The following is a 23656-nucleotide window of genomic DNA, read 5'->3' as shown; positions in this document are numbered from 1 at the left end:
GTAAACATCCGATTTCAAAATGGAATATTTTTATAGTATTGAGGCACCAGTTTCTAAAACTCCTGCGTTTAAAAATTAGTTTGTAATTTCGGTTCGATTTTTTGTCATTTTTATGATGTAAATTTTCGAAAAAATCGTCTTTGTAGAAAAGTGACCAAAAACCTGCAGTTTTAAATCCATAACATTTATTTCACGCATCCGATTTCAAAGTTGTATTTCTTCAAAGTCTTGTTGCTTAATCCTCTAAAAATTTGCATTTAAATTCTGTTTTGAATGTTTGGGTTATATTCTTACGAAATAATTAAATTCCAAAAAAAAAACCTTCAGTTTTAATTCCATAACTTTTCTTTAAAATATCCGATTTCAAAATGGCATATCTTTAATGTATTGGGGCTTCAGTCTCTAAAACTCAGCGTTTAAAAATGGTTTTGTAATTTCGGGTCGATTTTTTGTCATTTTTATGATGTAACCCCTTTCTAAATATCCCAAAAAATTTAAGTTGTATATCTTCAAAGTTTTGTTGCTAAATCTTCTAAAAATTTGCATTTAAATTCTGTTTTGAAAACTTTGGTTGAAAGTTATAATTTTTTTTTATTTATTTTTCCGATTGTTCCTATGGGAGCTATATGCTTTAGTCGTCCGATCCGGCTCGTTCCGACTTATATACTATAGAAAGACAACTTTTGGGAAAGTTTCATGCATATAGCTTTAAAACTGAGAGACTAGTTTGCGTAGAAACGGACGTACAGACGGACGGTCAGACGGACGGACATACGGGCGGACAGACGGACGGACAGACGGACGGACAGACGGACGGACAGACGGACGGACAGACGGACGGACAGACGGACGGACAGACGGACGGACGGACAGACGGACATGGCTAGATCGACTCTGCTAGTGATGCTGGCTAAGAATATATATACTTTATAGGGTCGGAAATGTCTCCTTCACTGCGTTGCAAACGTCTGATTGAAATTATAATACCCTTTGCAAGGGTATAAAAACAGCAAAGTTATCATTTTTTTACATTTATTTTTCCGATTGTTCCTTTGGGAGCTATATGCTATAGTCGTCCGATCCGTCTTGTTCCCACTTAAGTACTACCTGCAATAGAAAGACAACTTTTGGGAAAGTTTCATGTAGATAGCTTTAAAACTGAGAGACTAATTTGCGTAGAAACGGAGGGACAGACGGACGCACATGGCTAGTTCGACTCTCCTAGTGATGCTGATCAAGAATATATATACCTTATGGGGTCGGAAATGTCTCCTTTACTGCGTTGCAAACTTCTGACTGAAATTATAATAGCCTCTGCAAGGGTATAAAAACGAGTTTATAAATCAATTCATCTTATAATACATTTATCAATCGTTTAGGTTCGAACCTTGAACCGAACCTAAGCAAAATTGAAATGGGTTCACAGCCCTGGTTATACTTTATAAAATTAGAACTTAAAATATTTAAGGATTTAACAAAAACGAGTTTGTCAAGAACTGATCTGTTCTGATTCCATACATATAAATTATTTAGAACATTATTTACTCACTCATGCATCACTTTGCCAATGCTTAACATTTGCAATGGTTTTTTGGCTTTATTGTTTTACTTGTCAGGCAACAATTGAAAACACAGCTAGAAAACATTGCAACAACTTTGTCTACTATGAAGACAGCGTTTTGTGTTTGCATTTGTGTCGACATCATCAGTTTCAGATAATGCATATTTTGTGAGGACCTACGTGTTACCCGTGTGGAATTCAATAAGCCAATTGCTCAAAATGTTCGAAAATTTAATGCAAAAGAGGGATTTTGTGGGCCATGCACATTTGATAAAACAATTAACATGATCTGTCTGAACCTAAAGTAAAAAAATCCTTGGGTCTTTAGCAGAAACGGAGATGGGCGTCAGCTGGTCATCTAAAGTATAATTTAAAATTTTCAATAATTGTTTTTGACAGTTATTCGTTGCAGCATGTGCACTGAAATTACATTAATTTATTGATTGCGGTTTGGGATTGTAAAGCCTGGCTTTCAGCCTTTAATTTGTTGAGCGACAGGTATATCTGATACTTAAATATCATTATTTTAAATGAATTATTAATAGTAGTACTTGAAAAGAATTCAAGTTCCAATTTAAATGTGCATCCCTTATAAAAACCTTACTAATCTTTTAAATTTCTTGTCCTCTCTCTTAAAGTGTTAAATTAACTGTAATTAATCCGGGCGAAGACAGGTAAGGTTAAGCCGATCAACTCACTCTGAGTTGAATTGAATTTGTAATACAATGCAAATGCTTCAATAAATTTTTAATTAAAAACTAAACAGCCATGAAATCTTCCTCTGCTAATTGCGATTTGTGTGGCCGTGTATGTGTTTTAGTTGTGGCCCATATCCGATTAGCAGCTTTGTAGGCGAATATCATAAGCAGCTGCCTCCCGCAAACACAATCATCATCGTCAATAATTTTCATCGTAATGAGTTCGAATATCCAGCTGCCAAGCAAGGTCCCCGCAAATTGGACCAGAACGCCGACCCGGCAGCTGGCTAAGTCCGCTTATTGCTGGCAGGACGTCAGTCGGTCGTCAGCACAACGCCATCATCGTCACTCTAGCTGGCGATCTAAGGGGCTGCCAAGTGCTGGGAAGCGGCTTCTCGTTTTCGGCGCAATTGACGTCAGCTTTGTTTTAATGCTAATTAATTAAATTCATTCAAATTAACAAAGGACGGGGGTAATGGAATACCCAGGCTGGGTTTGCTTTCATCCCCCTTCTCATATTATCCTTATGCACACAAACAAATAAAAGCTTAAAACAACATTTTCATTGTAATAAATAAATTATAGTTTTTCTGGCAAAAAAAAACGTATCTTCTTAACCTATATGCACAGCATACAAATTCCTCCTTTTTTTTTAATTATGTACAATAAATGAGGGCTGAAATATAATACACTCTTGTGTTTCAGAAGAAAAACAGACATTGATTAAGAATATAAAGATAAAGACAATTTATTAATAGATAAACTGATCAGCAATTATATTTATAGGAGCTTAACTTAACTTTATGGAGCAGATACTCTGCCAGTGTAGCAGAGCATTAATTACCAATTTTTGTGCTTTGGTGTGTTTTATGATTTGCGCTTTGGATTTCCGTACTCCCAACTCAGCTCCGTTCAGTTGTATTTGAAATAGAAAAAACTGATTAACATTTGGCGTTTAGGCGACGGCTGCTTAATGAGCGGCAACAGTCAAGATGAGCGGTTAAGTGGGAAAGTGGAAACGCTCATATTTCGCTTGTAATTCATTTAAACGAGATGCACTCAACCTGAAATGCAGCGGGGAGTGGCAAAGAAGCCGATTAGCGGTTGGGTTGAAATGCGTTCGTAATTGGTCAGAAAGAGCTAGACAAACTGGAATCGTTGAGGGGCCCTGATGGGATTTTGTGGTCATTAAACTTTAGTTTTAGCTTACCACTTTACAATGTCCTTGCTCAGTCAGCTGTGTTCGTCCTTTAATGTGGAAAGTTAATGAGATTAGGATGAGCCAGAGAGTCAGAGCTTCGGTTTTGAGGTCTGTCTGTGACTAACCGCAATTTTAGGACGGAGGAAGAGACTCCTTCGTCCTCATCGGTTCATAAATCAATTGTATTAATAAATTAACAAACATGGCCTACTCGGCGCGCAACATGCCCAGCACTCTGAACCAGCTTCATCTAGATTCATCTTGCCGGTCTTGTAGTATCTCAATTAATTATTTGTGTGCGGTCAATATCTGTGCGGGTGTGGGCGTGTGCTGCAGCGGATTTGCGGCAGTACTGCCATAATGTTGCCTGCCACATTTTAATTACACTTTAATGTGTGCACACCGAAAACCAAAAAGTTTTACGAACTAACATTTTGTTCTCTGCGGTTTTACAAATTTGATAACATCAACAGTTATGAACATAAAATAAATACCGGAAATAAAACCGTTTAAAAATAAAAATAATTTCATAATGGGGATTATTCTTTCTTTATTTTTTCTTTTAACAAATGACGGGGATTATAATTTTTTGACTAGTTACAAAATTAATTTTATACATAAAAAACTATTCTCCATTTATTATATAAGTCAATTCGACCACCTATGCGACTATATAAGAATGATATGGAATTTCCCCAGGGTTTATTACTATTTTAATATGCTTTAAACTTTTACTGGCACTCTGGGGCTAACAACGGCTAAACTTCGGTTTAACTGTTGTTAACCAAATAAGCAAAAATTACAAAAAATTAAATAATTAATGTAACTGTTCAAAACATAGGCAGAGAGGCAATTGTGGCGCGGAAGTGAGGAGTCTGTCTGAACTGCATGTTAATTAATAGTGACTGGGTAACACGACATGCCGACCAATTAAAATTAATACACCAATAAAGCAATTTGATCAATAAAGACACCGCGGTAGCCGCATGCCAAACAATGAGCACATATTTGTATCCTGCGGTTAAGCTGCAGGCTGTGTCATGGTTTTGACATGGAATTCGAAATCAACAAGCGTGGCAAAGAAGGCATCTCGAATATGCCGTCTATGTGGCGTTAAAAATTATGCAACACAAACATTTTTCGCTGAACAGGCGATGGCCTAGGATAGAGCGAGGGACACATGGCGTGGGCTCGATGTGCAGTGCACATCTTGCATACGAATGCAGAGCACTTAATTATTTTTTAACACACTTTTTAATGATATTTCTTTCGTTCCGTTTCGCAGCAAATAGTTTCGGTGGAAGCTGAGTATGATTATATATTTTTACACATTTACTTTTTTTGTTAAGTTTTGGGGCGCTCTCCTCTGTTTGTTTGCATTGGTAATGAGTTTACTTTGGCTGTAAGTTGCGCACACAGACCGCCGGCTCACCTCGGCCACTGCTGCAGCCAGCGGTGCCCCACCTAACAATTGGTTGTGGGGCACATGGAGGAGCAAAGCAGAACTTGTGCATTAAACTTTCGTTTTATTGTAAACTTCTGTCAACAAAAATCTTTTTGCCCCTTAAATAAATTGTGTGTGCGTGCGTTGGCTTGCCACATGTGTTTTTAGTTTTTCGGTTATTTCTGAAAATTGCTTTGCGGTCTCGCTCTCTAACTTTGCAAAATATAACAATTTTAATTTGTATTTAAAAATAAAACGATGTGCAAATATGGCGCCAGCATAACTGTCCGTTGTTTTAGGGCCTCTACCAGCAACATTTTTACGACCCGCCATAAAGGTCAGCAACATTTTTGTTAGTCACAGCGTTTTAAAGTGTATAATAAACGAAAGAGAGAAAAGTGAAATAAATCAACGCTGCCGGGCTGAGACTGTTTGTTTGCTTTATCAGAGAGGGTTTCACTTTGGGTGCGGGGTTTAACATAAACGGCATCCTGATAAGCTTGGTCAGGTGCTGACCTGGCTTTATTTTGATGCCGCGATAAGCATCTGGCGCCGGTACATAAATTACATCACAAAGGAGCCAGTGCTATCTGCATCTGTTTGAAGCACGCCCGCCTTTATTCGGATATCAATTCATTAAATAATGCGCTATTCAATAAAACTTGCAAGCCAAACCCAGGACACGCTAGCGCTAAGGACTTCAAACAGCCCAAAATATCAAACAATTATGAACGACGGCGCAACTTACCAGGGGGTCATATGAAAACAAAATCCGACTTTAAGTAGCTGTCCTTATGACATAATAGCTTTCGCCAAACAGTGGTGCGAATGTATAAACATACATTATACATAAGTGCAGCATTTAACTACCCATTAATTACCGAGTAAATTAAAAATAAACAAGAAAGGAAGAAAACTTCGGCAAGCCGAAGTTCTTATACCCTTGCAGCTATTGCAAAAGCTAAATATTCTTGAAAACATTAAAATTATGATTGACTTGAAGTTATGTTGATTCGCAGCTCAATTATTTGATAGTTCCTATTAAAAGCGTAATTCTGAACTGTCAAATTATTGGCTAGTGAAAAAGAATTTCTAAAAACAATTACAAAATAAAAAAGTTAAATTATTTTTAAAATATTTTTATTCTTCCCATGGGAGCTTTATGTTATAGTCGTCCGATTGTGATGAAATGTAAACCGTTATTCTGAAATATTTAATCATTAATATATGTCGAATAACTAAAAAAAAAAACAAAAAACAGCAAAGTAAAAATTTTTTTCATTTATTTTTCCGATTGTTTTGATATGGCAAGTTTTCACTCCTTATTCTTATGTTTAGAATCACTGTTCCAGTCTCTGGCCCTTGTACACCTCTCCTCTACCAACTTCGTCTTTAGGTATTCTCCGGGTGTTGTTTTTGATTTCCTTTTAGCCATATTAATATGAAGCTTGCTATGAGTGTATTTGAGTGCCCGGGACATTTTAGTTAAATTAAAAAATAACAATATTATGATTGCTATCCCCTACTTTCGGAGGGGTGATTCTGTATTTGCTTATTAATGCCAAAACAGGTGGAAAAACCATTTAGCGATATTTTAAAATTAAAAATTATTTAGGTTCGCTTTCTTGCTTTAAAGCAATGACCACTTTTAGAGCTTATTAGAGTAGTATGTGAAAAGGAGAGGATCTCCCGTGGAGTGTCAATAAGTTAAACGCCCTTAGCCCTTAGCCCAGAAATGTGCCCTTAGCCCGGCGTCTGCAAATCCAGGCGTTGAGTTGACAGCGACAAAGCAAATGTTAAATTAATTTGATGCCTTATTTAGGGTCTCTTTTTTCTCAAGAAATTGGATTTGAGTTCTACACTCAGAAAGAAAATGAACATGCATGAACATAGAAATAATAAGAAAAAATTTTGTTGTATGTTAATATGTGTTTATTAATTTTTTTTGAGGATATGAAATAGTACATTTGATGCCTACCTATAGACAAATTATATTTTTTATGAAATAAAACTTTATATTCTGTTAGAATAAAAATATAAGTACAAATTATTTTTAGAGATAAAAGTGTTTTTTAACAAAGACAACTAAATTTCAGATTCAGCCAAACTCCATTTCGTTCACCTGCTTGAGACGGTTGCATAAATCTGATTGAAACTTGAGATATGGCAACACATAAAACTCTAAAATAAATTCCAACAGAAAATAATGCAAAGAAAATAACTGACAACACTCGGATCAGCGTACGTACCGCTTTATCACAAAAAAATTATTGAAAGTAAAAAGCCATATATGGCTTTGTTGCGGTAAAGGGTTAAATATAAATTGAATGACCGGATTCTATACTTAAACAAAGAAGTTGGTTTATGGGATCCTATAATATAAAACCAAAAAAATTACTTAAATTCTTTTAGTTGTCTTATTTAGGCAACTTTTACAGTTTTTTTTAAAATTAGGTGCATCACTTTTCGTCCGTGCAGAAACTTTAAATGGCGGGCTGTGTGAACTTATTTAACACAGAGTTTGGAGAGGGAGAAGTGGCTGGACCTTCGCACACCTGGAATGCTGACTGTCAATTTCATTTACGTTTTCAATCGATTTATTGTGAGCCTAACCACAGGCCTCGTCCCTCCTTCTCACAGCCATTCTCACATTTACAGACAGGAGGACACAGACACTCAAAGGCAATATTGGTCAGATTTTTGACAGCTCAAATTGAATTTGCCTTTTGCTGTTGCCTTTTTGGCTGCGCAACAAAAAGTGAAATGTTGTTTGCTCGACCACCTAGAAAGCTGGGTAAATTCGGAAGTGGTCGAGGGGTTCGAGTGTGTGTAGATGAGGGTGTGTCAGACTGTCAAGGTGTGAACACATTTGGCTTTTGTTTGCTGCTACCCAAAAAGCCACGACGATTTGTCTCATTTTTTGATCGATTGTTTATTTCACACCTTGTCATGTCATTGGCTTTGTCGCCCATTCAGTGGACAGTTAACCGACCGTACATAGTTTAGGCCATACTTGGCTTTCTTACTTAACATATGCTGAGTAGCCTTAATATTTTTTTCTGCAGAATGCAGGGAAGAAGCCCATATTAGGTAGTAATAACTCTTTTTATTAAAGTAATTTTACTTTATATAAAATCTGGACAAATGTAAAGAATTTTTGTTATTCTTGAATTTGGCTTTCTATTTTGGTTCTATTGCGATATCACTATGTTTAATTTTCACAGTGTAGCTTCAGTAGAAGCAAGCAGTATTCGGACCAGAAATCGGGACTGGTAGAAGGAAGCTTAAAATGCAACGCGAAACGGTCCATCAATTGGTTTGCTAGGTTCTTCACCTTGTCCCCCCTTTCTTGGGGTTGTGCGGATGCAAAGCGGCATAAATGACGGACCGCTTCTACGGCTCCAAAGTTGCGCACAAGCAGCAGTTCGCTAAGGACCAGATCCTCCAGCTGATGAAAGGCCCATAGGGCAGATGGGTAATCCTGTTTTCTAAGCGTCAAGCTGTGGCGCAGTATATTAATCTCATGGATAAATTTCACCTCTATGCCCAAGGACTCGCGCTCCATTCGCACCTGTCGCAAATAGTTGAGTTTCCAGTCAGCTTCATTCGACTTCAATGGAGGATTTATTAAGGGCGGCGGCAGTACCTCTTTTGGTGAGGCCAGCTGCCAGCCGGCGCCCTCAGAGTTAACATCCACGTTGCCAGACCGAAGCTTCTCAGCAATGCAAATCGCTTCGCGAAATTCCTCGTACTCCATATTCTGGCTTGTGATAAATTGTTCCTTGCTGCGATCGTCGTACATCCAGATTCACTGATAGGGAATGGTCCTCCTTTTATTTGTACACATAAACTTCACCATTCCTGCGCGAAGGTCTTTTCTTGTCAGAATTCCCGGCCAGGGCATATAGCCTGGAGCCTCAGCGAACACGAAATCGCGTTCTCGGGAGGAGTCTGCCATGAGAAAAAGATGAGGTACATAAATGGAAATAATTATGTTATGTGTTAGTTGTCCTGTTTTAACTTAACCAATTTAAACTAAATTCAACAACGATCTTATTTACCTTTTTCTCAGCTCTAAGAAAAGACTTTTGGAATTCCTCATTTGGTGAGTTGCGCTCTGTTCACTTTATAAATACATTTTTAAGTTTTATAGCTCTGAGTAAAATCTCCCTAAAATGCACAGAGGCAACACCCGATTCTCACATAAATTTGTTTTTGATGAAACCTCTTAAATAGCCTCCACTTTCCTAAATGTCCTTTTAGTGGACTCTTTTGTTTGGGCATAAATGCTAGAATGTTAGGCATTCGTCCTGTCCTAGCTTTTGGTCACACGTTGGACAAATGGCCGTGCAACATGTGGTGGCGGCCAAGAAGCTTTTCTAATTTGATTTATATTTATAAAGTCGCAATCATTTGCTTTCGATTTCCGAGGTAATAATAAAGCGTCATTACATTTAAATAATGACCGAGTCGGCGTTGGTTAATGGTTATGAAAATTCAATTATAACCCAGCCGCATGATGTTGGTCCATTTAAGAGACCTGTTTTTTGCACTTCTTTCCATTTCAGTTCTCCGCTCTCAAGGCAGAGGCATAAAAACACTTGGCAAGATTAATTGTGGCCGGCTGTCGTACGTTAAAATACGTATACGCCGTGTTGTACATGTGTAAATAAGCACAATGTTGCTACCGACTGCAGGGGGTCCTTGTGCGACTGCTTTTTTGGTCATCATATTTAATTCAAGCATAAATTTTTGCACGCATATAAAAAAGGACGCGGGCAAGAAGGAAGAAAAAAGAATTAGTACGTTTCGGTTAATTTATGTGGGGCGCGTGGGGTGGGCAGGAAAAATAACCCAAGCTGAAAGCAAACCAATGAGCCACAAACATCCGTGACTGCCTCAGCTCCTGCTGATGATGATTATGATGAGGATGGGAACGGGATGGAGATGAGGGCGTTGGTAACGGCTTTTGTCTCGTCACCCTTTTGGCCCGGTCGTGGGTCTGGTCGATTTGCGTCTCCCAACTCCCAGCCTTTTGTTATTGCAGTGTTCGCGGTAATTACGAAGTGCTTGCGAGATTGGGGATTGTGTGGAGGGATAGCACCCACCTGCCCGTTTTTGTGTCCACCCACAGCGCCACGATGTCGTACTAATTTGTCATAATTCTTTGAAAACACTTACATTTACCGGCCGTTGAATTTTCCATGCCTCGAGCGATCAGCTTCAGATCGAATCACTTATGCAACTGAAATGGTGACAATAAAAAACGAGTTGTATTTTTTTTAGTAACAATAACAAATTTTTCAAAGCCTGCTAGCACCACGAACACAAAGAGTTTCAGTAAAATATGAATTTGTTTACCAAATTCATTGTTTGTTTTCGCTTGCATTCGATATGTGGAATAAATAAACTATTGAAACTCGCGCCGTCAGCAATCAAAAGGAATGTTTAATCATGTCTTTTGCTGACCACCAACCACAATCTCTATAAACTCATCATAGAGCTGCCCACACATGCCACCATCAACTTAATTTTTTTTAGTAAATATACCAGACTAACAACTACAACACAACACCCAATGATCTACATACACTCAACAGAAACAGAAACGAATGCGAAGAGCAGGAAAGCAACTTCCCAATTCACATCATCAACAGTAGTAACCGAACAACGAAACCACAAAAATCAATGTCTGAAGGAAGGCTTAAACTAAGTTCCGCCCCCCAAAACATGCCACATCAGCTTGGCCAAAATGTCTGCCACACACTGTCAAAAAAACGACTCAAATGTCACTTAATCTTTTAATTTTTTTTTTTTTTAATTTTGTATTTAACCTTTTTAGCTTTAGCTTAAAGCTATATTCTGAAACACTTTGATGGATCTTTTAAAAAAGACATTTTCACTCCTGCTCAAGAGGACTGGTATTTTAATTCATTTTTCTATGACTTGCAAACGTTCAAGCGCCTGCTCTTCTAACACTAATGTTTTCCTCAGTGCAAGTATTTCTACTCCCACTCGAATATCGATGGCATTCCCTGTGTAGTGACAGAACTTGTAAAATATTTGATTTGTGCTCATTTAATTTTGGGAAATAGTCGTGCACGTCGCATTTGCCAAAGGCAGCTCCGGGAGGAAACCACAGACCGCACACATCCTCCTCCCTGATTGCGATAAGATCGCCGGGCCAAAGGCAAAATTCCCGGCCACTTTGGACCACCCACCCACCAGAATGCGCTGTACAGAGTTCGAGTACTGTGGGCCTACACTTGGACGTCATCATTGACAACTGATGAATTGAGTCAGTGCGCGCTGGGAAAGGGGTCAATGAAAGAGGGGTTGGCAGGGTGGAGACTGCACCGCAAGTGGTGCATCATCCTCATGGGGAAGCCCATGTTCATGTTCAATTAGTGAAACGGTATTGCTCTTTGTTCATATAAAATGCCTGCGAGTCTAATTAATTACTACATGATGCCAAAACCGATTTGGTCAGAGTTAAATCCGTAGCTGTCATCTTGCTGCCAGACCTTCTATGTCAATGACTGCCCCGAGCACAGCAACATGTTTAGGCCACGTCTGGCGATTGGTTTAACGCTTGTCAGAAAAATAAGTTTGATTCAGATGGTCCTAAATACTTTATAAAAATAAACTTGATCAAATAATCATTATCAGTAAAGTCAAGTTAAAACACAGGATTTTATATGAATTTTAGGCTAAACAGCTCAGTTCGAAAAGGAAAAGAGAAAGTCATCAATTTATCAAGTAAAGATCCAAATTTGAAGTGAAGAAGTATCAATTTTTTAAATTTATGAATGATATAAAGAGTTTATATTATTCATAAACTTAAAAACGTTTAAATAAATTTGAGATTCAGCTTATGCTCCTAGTGGAATAGAGGCAAAGACAGAGAAGGGAAGACTCAACGGACCGAATTTCTATTTAAGTTAGGGGCAGCATATTTGCGATCGGATTTCACAGTACTGATGCGATACATGCATCATAATCAACCAGCTGCTGGGAAAATGGAAATTGCAGCCCAGAACCTGCGCTAAATGTGTATGGGAAACAGTTGAAAAGTAGAAAATTGTTGCGGCTCATTTGCATATTGAATTACATTCATTGTTGATGGTGGCATGCGTTAAGTCCGTGTAGCAACCCCTGCGTTCCTGGCATCCTTACACCCCATAGTTGACAGCCCCCATCGCAACATCCTGTCATATTGCATGTAGCTGAATTTCAGCCTAGCAGGCACGCTGGCAAAGAGTTGTTGTCCTTCTCCCAGTGCCTAGCAGGCACGGTGGCAAAGAGTTATTGTCCTTCTCAGCTCCTTTATTTATTTATTTTGAACAATTTTTTCCCCAGCATTTTTTGCGTATTTGACGCTTTTGAGTGACACTGACAATACTGGCAATTGCCATCCGCCACATGTCTAGCTTATTACATAAAATATTCAGTTATGCTAACAAAAGGCAACCAAATACTATGGCCACCCCACTCTTTTTGCTAGAAGTATAAATCATTGCACTTGCTCTTTCCGAAACTACCTGGCTCAATTTTGCGCGCAGATAAATTGGCAAAAAATACACGTAACTATTGTTAAGATAAGAAGTTTATGCTAGGAGGAATTGCTTGAGAAGTTTTACAAAATATACGCATTTGAACAATTTCTTCTCAGAAATATAATTCGAATGAATATTAGAAATAGAATTAGAATTGAGAAATACGCTAAATTCTTTTATACTTATTGTATAATAATGTTATTCGTATTTTTTTGTTTGATATTTATTTTCTATGACCTTGTGGAAGGAAACTTAATTTACAGCGAAGACAGCAATACTAATCTTTAGTTTTTAATTTCTTACCAAACTATTTACACATATTACAACCCAAACGTTGCTGCCAACGAAATGAAATTACGTAAAGTTTTGATGCAACTTTCCTAGTGTGCTAATCAAGGCAATTTGCCAATGTCGAATATTAAAAAATTAGGATTCAATTTGCAAGTTTTTCAAGCTACACATTTCCGTTTCGGGCTCTCAGTCCGTGACAACTTCAGCAGAGCAGCCAAGCAGGCAGAACAGGATCAGTCGCACGGTCATGTCCATCCCGAGCTAATTCCATTCGTCCAAAAATCATTACAGGGACTTAATTTAAAAGTTTGCTACACTTAGCTGACTGTAGCAGCTACAGAAAAAGGGGAGAGTGCGGTCAAAATGGACAATTAAAGCACACGCAGAAATGAACATTTTTAACTTAATATAGAAAACTATTCGGTGAACGAGTTGAAGCTGAGTGAACTGCTCTATACTCGTAGTCCTTTTTTCGTACTATGCCTCTGCGAGAAAATATGTTATACTTTTTTGATTTCCGGTCACACGCTCCTTTAAGTAAAATATTGAATTAAGTTGAACTGAACCTTTTACTTTAGATTATTAAGTTTAAAATATCGTAGAGTATTCCTAGACGACATATAAAACCTAGATTTGAACTGATTTTTTTTTAATTTGAGGTGCAGCTGGAGAACAAACTGCAGGTGCTTTAGTGCTGCAACTGTAAAAAGTTTGGTGGATAGAGAGCATTAATTAGAAGTTCGCTCGGCAGACAGGCGTCCAGGTGCCTAAAAAAGTTGCTAACGTGCAACATGTTCGGGAGGAAGGGATCAAAAAAAGTTTTTCGGTTTGTGTTGCATTTGAGTTTGACTTGCAGTTAAAGTTAATTTTTGTATACATATACTTACACGGAAAAAATTATATTTACTTAGACAATTCATGTTAATAAAGGGAAAAAGTTGGAATACTGGATTATCCACTCAATGTAAAAAATGTTTTTAATATTACTCAAGAGAACAGCACAATTTAAATGAAATTAGCTGAGAATATATCAGTTATTTAAACTTTTTTGATGTGCATCTTGTGTTTTCCCTCTTGTCGAATTGCATCAAAGAGTTTCTTTTAATTAAGGCCATGCGTCAGGCACTCAAAACAGCCCAAGTAGATTAAGAATGGGAGGAGGTGTAACCGAGTGATGAGGGATGTGCGAGCGGATTTGCGGAAAATGCATCCCGGCAGCCAGCATCATTAGCCTTCCCTACTTGTTAACTTTTAAACGAAACATTTTATTTTCGCTAAAAAGCTCTTCTGCAAAAAAGTTAAAATCAATTAAGAGCTCTTAAGTTTAAAAGGTGAGAAAGAATAAAATAAGTGCAGAGAGGTCCACAGTAGCCAGTTATAAATAACGTAATCTTCACGCACGTAATTCAAATGTGGCAGATGGCCGGGTCTCGGTTGCGTCTCATTTAGCGCACGTAACCAAAATAATGACCGAAATGATGCTCCTCTCTGATGGCCAACGCGGCGTATACATAATGCTATAAGGGCGGCAGTGAGGGTGAAATGGAGAAAAAAAGTAAAAGTAAACTGCGTGCGTATTGTAAATAATATAAAATGTAACGTAACGAAACGAAATGTTTTATCAGCGTGCCGGAGCGCACTAAACAGTGGTTACACTGACGGTATCAATGTCGCTATTTTTAAAAAAATAATTAGACTTTTTTCTATGTTTTAGTTGAATTCCTCTGTGGAAAAATAACATTTATCTGGCAATAATTAACTTTAATTAACAATTGTTCTTCTGCTGCTTAAATATCCAACTAACTTAGTTTTCGACTTCAAGTATTCTGTATCAATATAATGATAATCATCATCATAATAATAGTAATAATCATAATCAACATATGGTGTGTAACAGATTTCTACCCCACATAGTTATTTCTACCGATCTTAATTTTTTCCAGTGCCACTGCTTACTTTCCTTCTCCATGAATTCAACCACTGACAAATGGCACGCTGACCAAAGTGGCGGCTGTGGTGGGCTCTAGGGCCTTCACTGGAATCGGGCTTTGTCTCCCTTGCTGATTATCGCTTCTGGTCCATGTGATACTTGTTTTTGTAATTGTTTTGCTTTGTCGTAAATGGAGAGCGAAACAGGAAGATAGATTGCAATTGCTACAGGCCATTACCAGGATGACATCAGGGGGGAGGCGTACAAAATTCTTGTCATTAAATTAAAAATAAACGACAATATTTTATGCCCCTATAAATATGCAGCAAAACACAAAGCGCTTGTCTCACAAACGGAAAGTGAGCAGCTGTTGTTAATTATTTATGCGATTCCTGGTTATAGTTACATGCTTTAATGTCTTCTTTATGCAGGCCTTTGGCTCCGAGTCCGTCTGCTGCACAGGTGTGTGTCCGGAAAAAGCGGTAAAGGGTAGAAGCCGTTTAAGCCGGACTAAGAAGAATTTATATCCAAAGCAACATGCTAGTAGGTCGTAAATTATGATTTACAATTCGAGGGGAAGGCTAAGGAAATTGACATCTTGCAAATGTACCACACACCTAGTTTAGAATAATGATCCAGCCAATGTCTTGTAAGTCAAAAAAATATTTTATTTCCGAATACTCACTAAAAACAAAAATTCATCTATCTTTTGTAGACCCTGTTTGCATGAACACAAAAGTGACATCCATTTATAACACAGAAATATTTATACTGCCGCAATGGTTAGGTCTTAAAATACATTTTCAATAAATAAACCATATATTGTCATTCTCTACCAATAAACATTCTAGTTTTATTCATAATTTATTTCCTGATAAAAGCACTATCTTCTGATGATTATTGTTGAAAAAAACCGTTACAGTTCCTGATAAAAACACTATCTTGATTATTGATTATTGTTGAAAAATAACCTTTAAACAATGCCGGATTAAAAATGCAAAAAGACTCGAAATAAAAGTTTGAATTTAATTCTCACGGGCTCGTACAGTTCAGTCTTAAGCTTACTCCGCTGCCATCGGAACCGTCAGCTGTTATTTCCAGCTTAGTATGCTGAAATGGCTTCTCCTCCGGCTCCAGTTCCCGCTGCAATTCCTTGGACTCGTTCCACGGCTGGGTCACGGCAGTGCCCCAAACCAAGAAAATCACATTCCCGGCGAACAGAACTCCGGCTGCCAGGCTGAAAACCACCTGCCACTGGTTCCGTTGACTGGGGTCCGGGACCAAAACGCCCACCACAAGGGGCGTTAAAAGAGCCATCAGGTTGGTGAGGCTGCTCATAAGGCCGGCAAGAATCCCGGCATGGTTGGGCGATAAATCAATCGTGTTCAGCTCGCTGCCAATCGTGGCTGCACTACTCACTCCCACACTGAGAGTTACCAGCACGAGGACCAAGGTCTGCTGACCTTTACCCATGGAAACAAGCGTCAACATAATGGAGGCCGGAGCCCAAAGAGCTATGCTCGTGTAGGTCTTTCTTAAGGCCGTCAGGCTCATCCACTTTTTGTGGAGCAGTACATCCGCAATAATCAGATAGACGTAGCACATGACCCACATGAGTAGGAAAGGAAGCGCCGAGAAGATCGCATTGCTTTTCATGTCCAGGCCCAAGACGCCGCTCAAGTAGGTAGGTAATTGAGTTTGCATGGTGGTCAGTCCCCAACTGTCAGCACAACGGGCACAGAGTAGGGCGTAGACTGGTACTGAGGTAAAAATGCCCCTCCAGGGAATCTCCATTTTCTTGGGCTCCTTCCTTTCTGATCGCTGGAGATCCCCCACGATATAGGATTTCTCCGCCTCGCCAATAAATCTGGCCTCACTGGCCCTATTGGCTCCCAGGAGCAGCCAAAGAACGCACCAAACCAGGCCCAGTCCGGCTGCCGAGTAACTAATGCCAGGCCACCCCAGTGAAGAGCTGGCCACCATGCCCGCCCCATACATGGCCAGCACATTGCCGCAATCAAATCCCGTGTAGGCAAACGCTCCCAGACGCGTTCGCTCCGCCGTGGGACACCAGTTGGCCAAATGCTGGTGGATGCAGGGCCAGCTCACCTGACACAGCCCCTGCAGCAGACGAATCGCACAGTACGCTTTCCACCCGGCTGCATAGACCGAGCAGGTTGTAAGGGCACTGAGCAGGGAAGATCCCAGAGTGCCCCAGAAGAGAACCGCTTTGGATCCGAAGCGCTTACACAGATAGCCGGCGGGAAACTGGGCCAGTGCGCAACCCCAGTAGTAGCTCGACAGGATGTATGACTTCTCCAGCTCAGTCCAATTGTAGTGCTGAAGAATTTGGTGGGGGACAGGTGAGCTGGGTGCTTTTCGCTGCCTTTTTGCTTACCCACGGGCGTGTCGCTTTCGGTTGTTGTGTTTCCATTGGTCATCGCCACCACTGCCACGCTCACGTTCAGCTGCAGAACTGTGTTGGCCGCCAGTCCGTAAAAGAGGAGACCAGCCTGCAGGTGTCGCAACCCCAGGCGAGGCACTGTTTAGAAATAAAATAAGAGTATTTTATTTATTTAATAAATTGATCTTGTGGGATTGGTTTGGTTTAGACTTGCCCTTCTCAGGAACTTCCTCCGTGTCCGGCATTCTTTTAATTTGAAATGTCGTTTGCTCTTTGGTTCGTTCCCAGCCCTGTGAAGACTGGAAAGTTTGGTGGGACTACACGTTATTTTTATTTTTGTATTAAGTTGTTTATTTAAAAAACATAACCAACATAAAAAACTTTTCTGGGTAAAGTTTACGGTTCTATGGGTTGATTTCGATCCAGGGCTATTAATTTTCTTAATATTTGATCTTAAATTTATCGGTTATTTCTTAATTATTTTTTAAAAGAGTTCTGTTTAAGTTTAAATAAGAACAGTCATTCTATAGGGGACTTTTTCTTTTTAATTGATATTTCAACAATTAATGACCGTCTCTTAGTTTCGAGCACATAGTATATATTTAAAACTTCTGTAGAAGGACAAAAATATATAGCCATACTCAAATCTTTCAAAAGCTCTGAGACACTGTTTTCTTATGAAACTTGGTGAACTACATTTGTAATACTTCTACTACAGTGTTGTGTAAGAAAAAATCATTTTCATAAAAAAATAATTTTGAATTATATGGCAAACATGAAAGGAAGCAAACTTCTGCAAGCCGAAGTTTATATACCCTTGCAGCTATTGCAAAAATTAAATATTCTTGAAAACATTAAAATTATGATTTACTTGCATTTATGTTTAAAAACATTGAAGCTGTGATGATTTGCAGCTCAGTTATTCGATAGTTTCCATGGCAGCTATATGATATCGTTTTTCGATTTTAATAAAATTAAAACCGTAATTCTGAACTGTCAAATTAATAAATCAAAAAGAATTAAAAAAAATAACAAAATAAAAAAGTTAAATTTTTAAAAAAAAATGTTATTTTTTTTTGTTTCCATGGGAGCTTTATGTTATAGTCGTCCGGTTTTGATTAAAATTAAAGCGTAATTCTGATTTATTTAACCATTACTAAATGTCGAAGAACTACAAAAAAAAATTAAAAAACAGCAAAGTAATCATTTTTATACCCTTGCAGAGGGTATTATAATTTCAGTCAGAAGTTTGCAACGCAGTGAAGGAGACGTTTCCGACCCTATAAAGTATATATATTCTTGATCGGCATCACTAGTAGAGTCGATCTAGCCATGTCCGTCTGTCCGTCTGTCAGTTTGTCCGTCCGTTTCTATGCAATCTAGTCTCTCAGTTTTAAAGCTATCTGCATGAAACTTTCCCAAAAGTTGTCTTTCTATTGCAGGTAGTATATAAGTCGGAACGAGCCGGATCGGACGACTATAGCATATAGCTCCCATAGGAACAATCGGAAAAATAAATAAAAAAAAATTATAACTTAGCTGTTTTTTAATTTTTTTCTTAGTTCTTCAACATATAGTATTGGTTAATTATTTCAGAATTACGGATTACATTTCATCAAAATCGGACGACTATATCACATAGCTTCCAAAGAAATAATAGAAATATATAAAATAACTATCTAATAATTGAGCTGCAAGTCATCATAGCTTCAATGTTTTTCAACATATACGCAATTTTAATGTTTTCAAAAGCATTTAATTCTTGCAATAGCTGCAAGGGTATATGAACTTCGGCTTGCCGAAGTTTGCTTTCTTTCTTGTTTTTGTTCCTATGGGAGCTATATGCTATAGTCGTCCGATCCGGCTCGTTCCGACTTATATACTACCTGCAATAGAAAGACAACTTTTGGGAAAGTTTCATGCAGATAGCTTCAAAACTGAGAGACTAGTTTGCGTAGAAACGGACGGACAGACGGAGGGACAGACGAACAGATGGACAGACGGACAAACGGACATGGCTAGATCGACTCGCCTAGTGATGCTGATCAAGAATATATATATACTTTATAGGGTCGGAAATGTCTCCTTCACTGCGTTGCAAACTTCTGACTGAAATTATAATACCCCCTGCAAGGGTATAAATAATGCATGTATAATTCATTATAAAAAAAATGTTAATCTAATTCATAATAAGTATTCAATTTATTAAAGCGCGAACTGGGTGCAAAGAACTTAAGTGGTCATCATTTCAAACTATTTAAATGACTTTAATAGCAGTGCTTTGATGAACTTAGGAGATGTTCGCTTTAAAATCTGGCCAAGCTCCACATTTTAGCAAATGTAACAACTCCAGAAGAGCTGTCGGTGTGGATACTGTTGCACTTTGTCTGGGCAAACACACACATCGCACACACCCCTCACCACCCTCGGCCGGATATTGCTTCCATGAAATTCCCTTGTTTGTTATTTTAGATATTTTTCGGGTTGTTATTTCTCCGATTTTTTGCTGTCTGTGTTGTTTGGCAATATGCCTGAGCTCGGGTCTTATTCTCAGTTAGTGTGCAAATTTCCCCGATAATACGCAACGAAAAAAATCGCAAACGTAAAAAAATAAAAGAGGAAAAACTGAATTTAAATCTCAGCATTTACAATTGTATCAGCGCAGCTAACAAGATACTCTTCAGTGCCACTCGAAACCACTCCCACACTTTTTTCAATTGTTCTAATAGTTGGCAACGTGCGGACGACTGCCAATCGCTACAAGTTGGGTTGTTGGCTGGCTGTGGGCGGTGGGTAGTGGTGCAGTTCACCTAAAATACTGCTCAAAATAAAATCTGTGACATAGATGCAAAATTCGTGGGAGTGTGTCGAACACAAGATGTCGCGTACTTGATAAAATTTATTTTAAAAAACAAGAAAGGAAGCATACTTCGGCAAGCCGAAGTTCATATCGCCTTGCAGCCATTGCAAAAATTAAATATTTTTGAAAACATTAAAATTATGATTTACAGCTCAATTATTCAATAGTTCTTATAGCTGCTATAAGATATCGTGATTATTCTGAACGGTCAAATTATTTAAAAGTCAAAAAGAACTTTTTAAAAAAATTACAAAATAGAAAAGTTAAATTTTGTAAAATAATTTTTTGTTAATATTTTTTTGTTTCCATGGGAGTCAAATGATATAGTCGTCTTATTTCGATGAAACTTAAACCGTAATTCTGAATTATTTAACCATTACTATATGTCGAATAACTAAAAAAAAAGAATTAAAAAACAGCAAAGTTATAATATTTTTTAAATTTATTTTTCCGATTGTTCCGATCCGGCTCGTTCCGATTTATGTACTACCTGCAATAGAAAGACTACTTTTGGTAGAGTTTCATGCAGAAAGCTTTAAAACTGAGAGACAAGTTTGCGTAGAAACGGACGGACAGACGCACGGACAGACTGACATGGCTAGATCAAGAATATATATACTTTATAAGGTCGGAAATGTCTCCTTCACTGCGTTGCAAACTGACTAAAATTATAATACCCTCTGCGAGGGTATAAAAATTTACAAATCTCTAAAACCCATGGCTAGTACAAAAATAAAAGTTGAATATTTAAATTTAAATAAACTAAAAAAAACATTTTGATTTTCTTGCAAAATGTTTGTCTTTCTTGATAAATGATGACCCCTACATAAATGTATGTTTATGACATAAATAAATGGCATAGATAAAAACAGAAAATGCAAATTTGATGAATTCCTATTTTACTGCTGAGTTTTATTTTATTTACAAGCGTTTGCATTTACTTTAAATAGTGAAAATAATTGGTTTACACTCAAAAGCGTGCCAAGGACAACTTTACTTTATTATTTTAAATATACATATATATACTATTAATATACAAGAAACGGCACGGAAAAAATAATCCTCATATGTTGCCATGTCATTTATGTTTTTCAAGTTTATGAACTGTCTCAGTCTGCTTAGTGATAAAATATTTTTTTAACACAATTTAAGATTTGAATTCAGTTAGTGTGGTTTATGAAATGCAAACTATTTTTTAAGTATATGTGAATCGAAATTGAATTAAAGAAAAAACTTTTGTGTTGCTAGCAAATGTTTAGTGATAAACAGATGTATACAAATTTTATTTTGCTTAAAAACACGTGATCTTTTATTAAACAATATCTAGATTGTATGCCAGATAATCAAGTATACGGTTATTTCCTTTAATTTAGTGAGAAAATAACACTATTCAATGCGATTAGTGTCCTTATGTACGTATTTAGATTTGAATGTGTGTGGCATATTCTTTTGGGCCCGTTCTGCAAACATTTGCACACTCGAATGTCTTGAAAACATTTTTGCTGAAATTTTGCTAAATACTTAAAGCCTGACAGCCTTCAAACCTCTTCAGGCGGTGAAATTTTCCTTTGCTTCTTTCATTTTTTCTGAATTCATCAAACACGATCTGCAAACACTTCACATTTCATAGACAGTTTTCTTTTATTTTATATCAAACAAATACAAACAAAATAATTATTTTGCGGATCCGAACACAATGTTGCAGTCGCTATAAAGAAATTGCGTATTCACTTGTTAGACGAACCTTTTTATTGTTGTGCACTTTGGTTTTTCTATTAATATCTGATTTTAATTGGGTTTTGTTTTGCTATGTTTTTCGACCCGTTTTCCGCGTGCCGCGTGCTGTTTGCGCTTCTCTTTCGATTTGTGTTTCGACTTCTGTTTCTATTTCGGTTCTGTTTTCTGTGTAGTTCTGCGATCACGGGTTGTTTAGGTTCTAACGTCGAACTGCTCCCGCCGGCGATTGGCGCCCACTTCATTCGTGCGACTGCTAGTCTTTTGTAATTGCTGCCCGCCAGCCAGTGCCAGCAATCTGAGAGCAGCCATCGCAAATGGAAAGAGCAGACTGTAAGACTCTCTTGCGCCGAACAACAACTATGTTTGCATTCTGCTTTCCGTCGCTTGTGCTCCAACATACTAGCAGCGTTTCATTTATCCTCACTGATCACTTGACAAGCATGTAAAAACTTCCACGTGGTATCTCTATCCAACATTTTCGCTAGACCTTTCTGAGTCACCGCCGAATCCCTTCCTTAGGGATTGCCTAAGTCTGAAAATTATCTACAAAAACTGCATTGAGAACAATAAAAGACTATGGTTTAAAAAAATGAAGAAAAAAACAAAAGGCGAAAAACCCCACTTTTTTTATTTTGTATTATTATTATATTTTTTACGTTTGATTACATATTATTATACAACTTTTTAAAAATATTAGAATAAAATTTTAAAGAAAAATAATGATAAATATGCCGGTAATCTGAAAAAAAATGTGATATGCTGATGAATTTTTCAAAGTAAGACAAAAATTAAAATTCTTAATTTAATTTTCTATTAAAAAACATCACCCGGTATTTGAAATATTTATAAGTTTGGCTATTAATATTAAAATGCTTATTCGTTTCTGCAAAAGAACGCCGGTTGATTTGAGTTTGTTTTTCCTTATCTAAATGAAAATGTTTACTTTAAGATTTGTACTCCGCCCGCTAAATTTTTGGACTGTGGTCAAAGACTTTTATGATTTCTAGAGAAATAAGTTATCCCATTTTATTGTCGTGTGGAATTATTAACTTGTTTATTGGCTTAAATGTTCGAAAGTTGGTAGAGGTTGTAATTGATTTATTGTTGATTCTTTAGTCCCTGTTTTTTTTTTATTTATATTTACTGTTGTTGCAATTTCTTTGGAAAAGATTTATAGAAATAAAATATGAAAATCACGGTTTTTATTGTTCTTTTCATATCCAGTTTTAAGTTAATAAGTAAAAAATCGAGTCAAAAGGAGAATCAAAGTACAGGTTGATGTCTTCGCTATTAGTTTTGGTCATTCTAGAGATTTATACTAATGTTTAGTATATTTTCGTTTTTCCTATTGTACCGTTCCAGCAAAAAAAAATGATTGGCATGGTGTTTATTAAAAAAATTAAAAATTAAATCAACGATAAAATTTACGTTCAGAGTTAAGTGGGCGGGCAAACTGCTATAAACGGTTAACCGCTAACTTAACGGGAAAGAGAGTCGATAGAGAGGAGAGAAAAAAAGCACCAGTGCCAGAGAACAGCGATAGTCTTTGCAGGCAATCGATGTATCGAACGCATCTTGGATGTTTCCCCACCCCTAGCCGAACGCGATCATTTGTTTTTGTAGTCGAAAAAATTAAATTTATTTTCTATTTTCAATTTACATGTTGCCCAGCCAACCGAAACAGAGAGCAAGTCAAAAAAGCGCCATTTAGCCGGAATCCACAAACCTGGTCAGTTTTGTTCAAAGTTCGAAATTCAAAATCGTCGATTTTGTAACGGCAATGTTAAATCGTCGTTTTCCTTACATTCCTATGTTAGTTCAGTTATGTTAACGAACGATGGATAGTGAGCAGCGCGGCAGAGTAGAGATGGGAAATCATCGGTGTTGCCCCGCCAAACATCGATGAAACCGATGCTTTAAAAACATCGCTGACAGCGATGTTGGCATCGATGTTTCTCCACCTCTAGTGATCAT

General features: G+C 37.6%; 2 protein-coding genes across 5 annotated transcripts; both read right to left on the bottom strand.

Moving 5' to 3' along the window:
- Nucleotides 1-8059: 8059 nt before the first annotated feature.
- LOC108134988 lies at nucleotides 8060-10172 on the bottom strand. 3 transcript variants are annotated; one of them, XM_041709032.1, is made up of 3 exons: nucleotides 10086-10172; nucleotides 8966-9619; nucleotides 8060-8855 (listed from the first exon to the last, which is right to left on the bottom strand). In XM_041709032.1, the coding sequence occupies exon 3, from the start codon at nucleotides 8704-8706 to the stop codon at nucleotides 8116-8118; it is 591 nt and encodes a 196-aa protein (XP_041564966.1). In that variant the 5' UTR covers nucleotides 8707-8855; nucleotides 8966-9619; nucleotides 10086-10172; the 3' UTR covers nucleotides 8060-8115. The 3 variants fall into 3 exon arrangements, with proteins under 3 accessions (XP_041564966.1, XP_017111009.1, XP_041564967.1); XM_017255520.2 differs by having other exon boundaries at nucleotides 8966-9616; nucleotides 10086-10144; XM_041709033.1 differs by lacking the exon at nucleotides 8966-9619 and having other exon boundaries at nucleotides 10086-10096.
- Nucleotides 10173-15687: 5515 nt separating this feature from the next.
- Nucleotides 15688-21999, bottom strand: LOC108134989 (putative inorganic phosphate cotransporter). Of its 2 annotated transcripts, XM_041709031.1 has the most exons (4): nucleotides 21690-21999; nucleotides 17300-17384; nucleotides 17084-17223; nucleotides 15688-17021 (listed from the first exon to the last, which is right to left on the bottom strand). In XM_041709031.1, the coding sequence occupies exons 2-4, from the start codon at nucleotides 17328-17330 to the stop codon at nucleotides 15714-15716; spliced, it is 1479 nt and encodes a 492-aa protein (XP_041564965.1). In that variant the 5' UTR covers nucleotides 17331-17384; nucleotides 21690-21999; the 3' UTR covers nucleotides 15688-15713. The 2 variants fall into 2 exon arrangements, with proteins under 2 accessions (XP_041564965.1, XP_017111011.1); XM_017255522.2 differs by lacking the exons at nucleotides 17300-17384; nucleotides 21690-21999 and having other exon boundaries at nucleotides 17080-17215.
- Nucleotides 22000-23656: the final 1657 nt, after the last annotated feature.

The sequence above is a fragment of the Drosophila elegans genome, unplaced genomic scaffold, assembly GCF_018152505.1.
Source record: "Drosophila elegans isolate 14027-0461.03 unplaced genomic scaffold, ASM1815250v1 contig_468, whole genome shotgun sequence".
NCBI lineage: Eukaryota > Metazoa > Arthropoda > Insecta > Diptera > Drosophilidae > Drosophila > Drosophila elegans.
The sequence above is the reverse complement of the archived record's forward strand: the minus strand, read 5'-3'. Positions and strand labels throughout refer to the sequence as shown.

Coding starts and splice junctions, on each gene's coding strand:
- LOC108134988 (XM_041709032.1), bottom strand. CDS start 8,706: ATGTACGACGATCGCAGCAAGGAACAATTTATCACAAGCCAGAATATG.
- LOC108134989 (XM_041709031.1), bottom strand. CDS start 17,330: ATGCCGGACACGGAGGAAGTTCCTGAGAAGG. Junction 17,224..17,299: donor GGAGGAAGTTCCTGAGAAGG/GCAAGTCTAAAC, acceptor ATTTCTAAACAG/TGCCTCGCCTGGGGTTGCGA. Junction 17,022..17,083: donor CAACCGAAAGCGACACGCCC/GTGGGTAAGCAA, acceptor CAAATTCTTCAG/CACTACAATTGGACTGAGCT.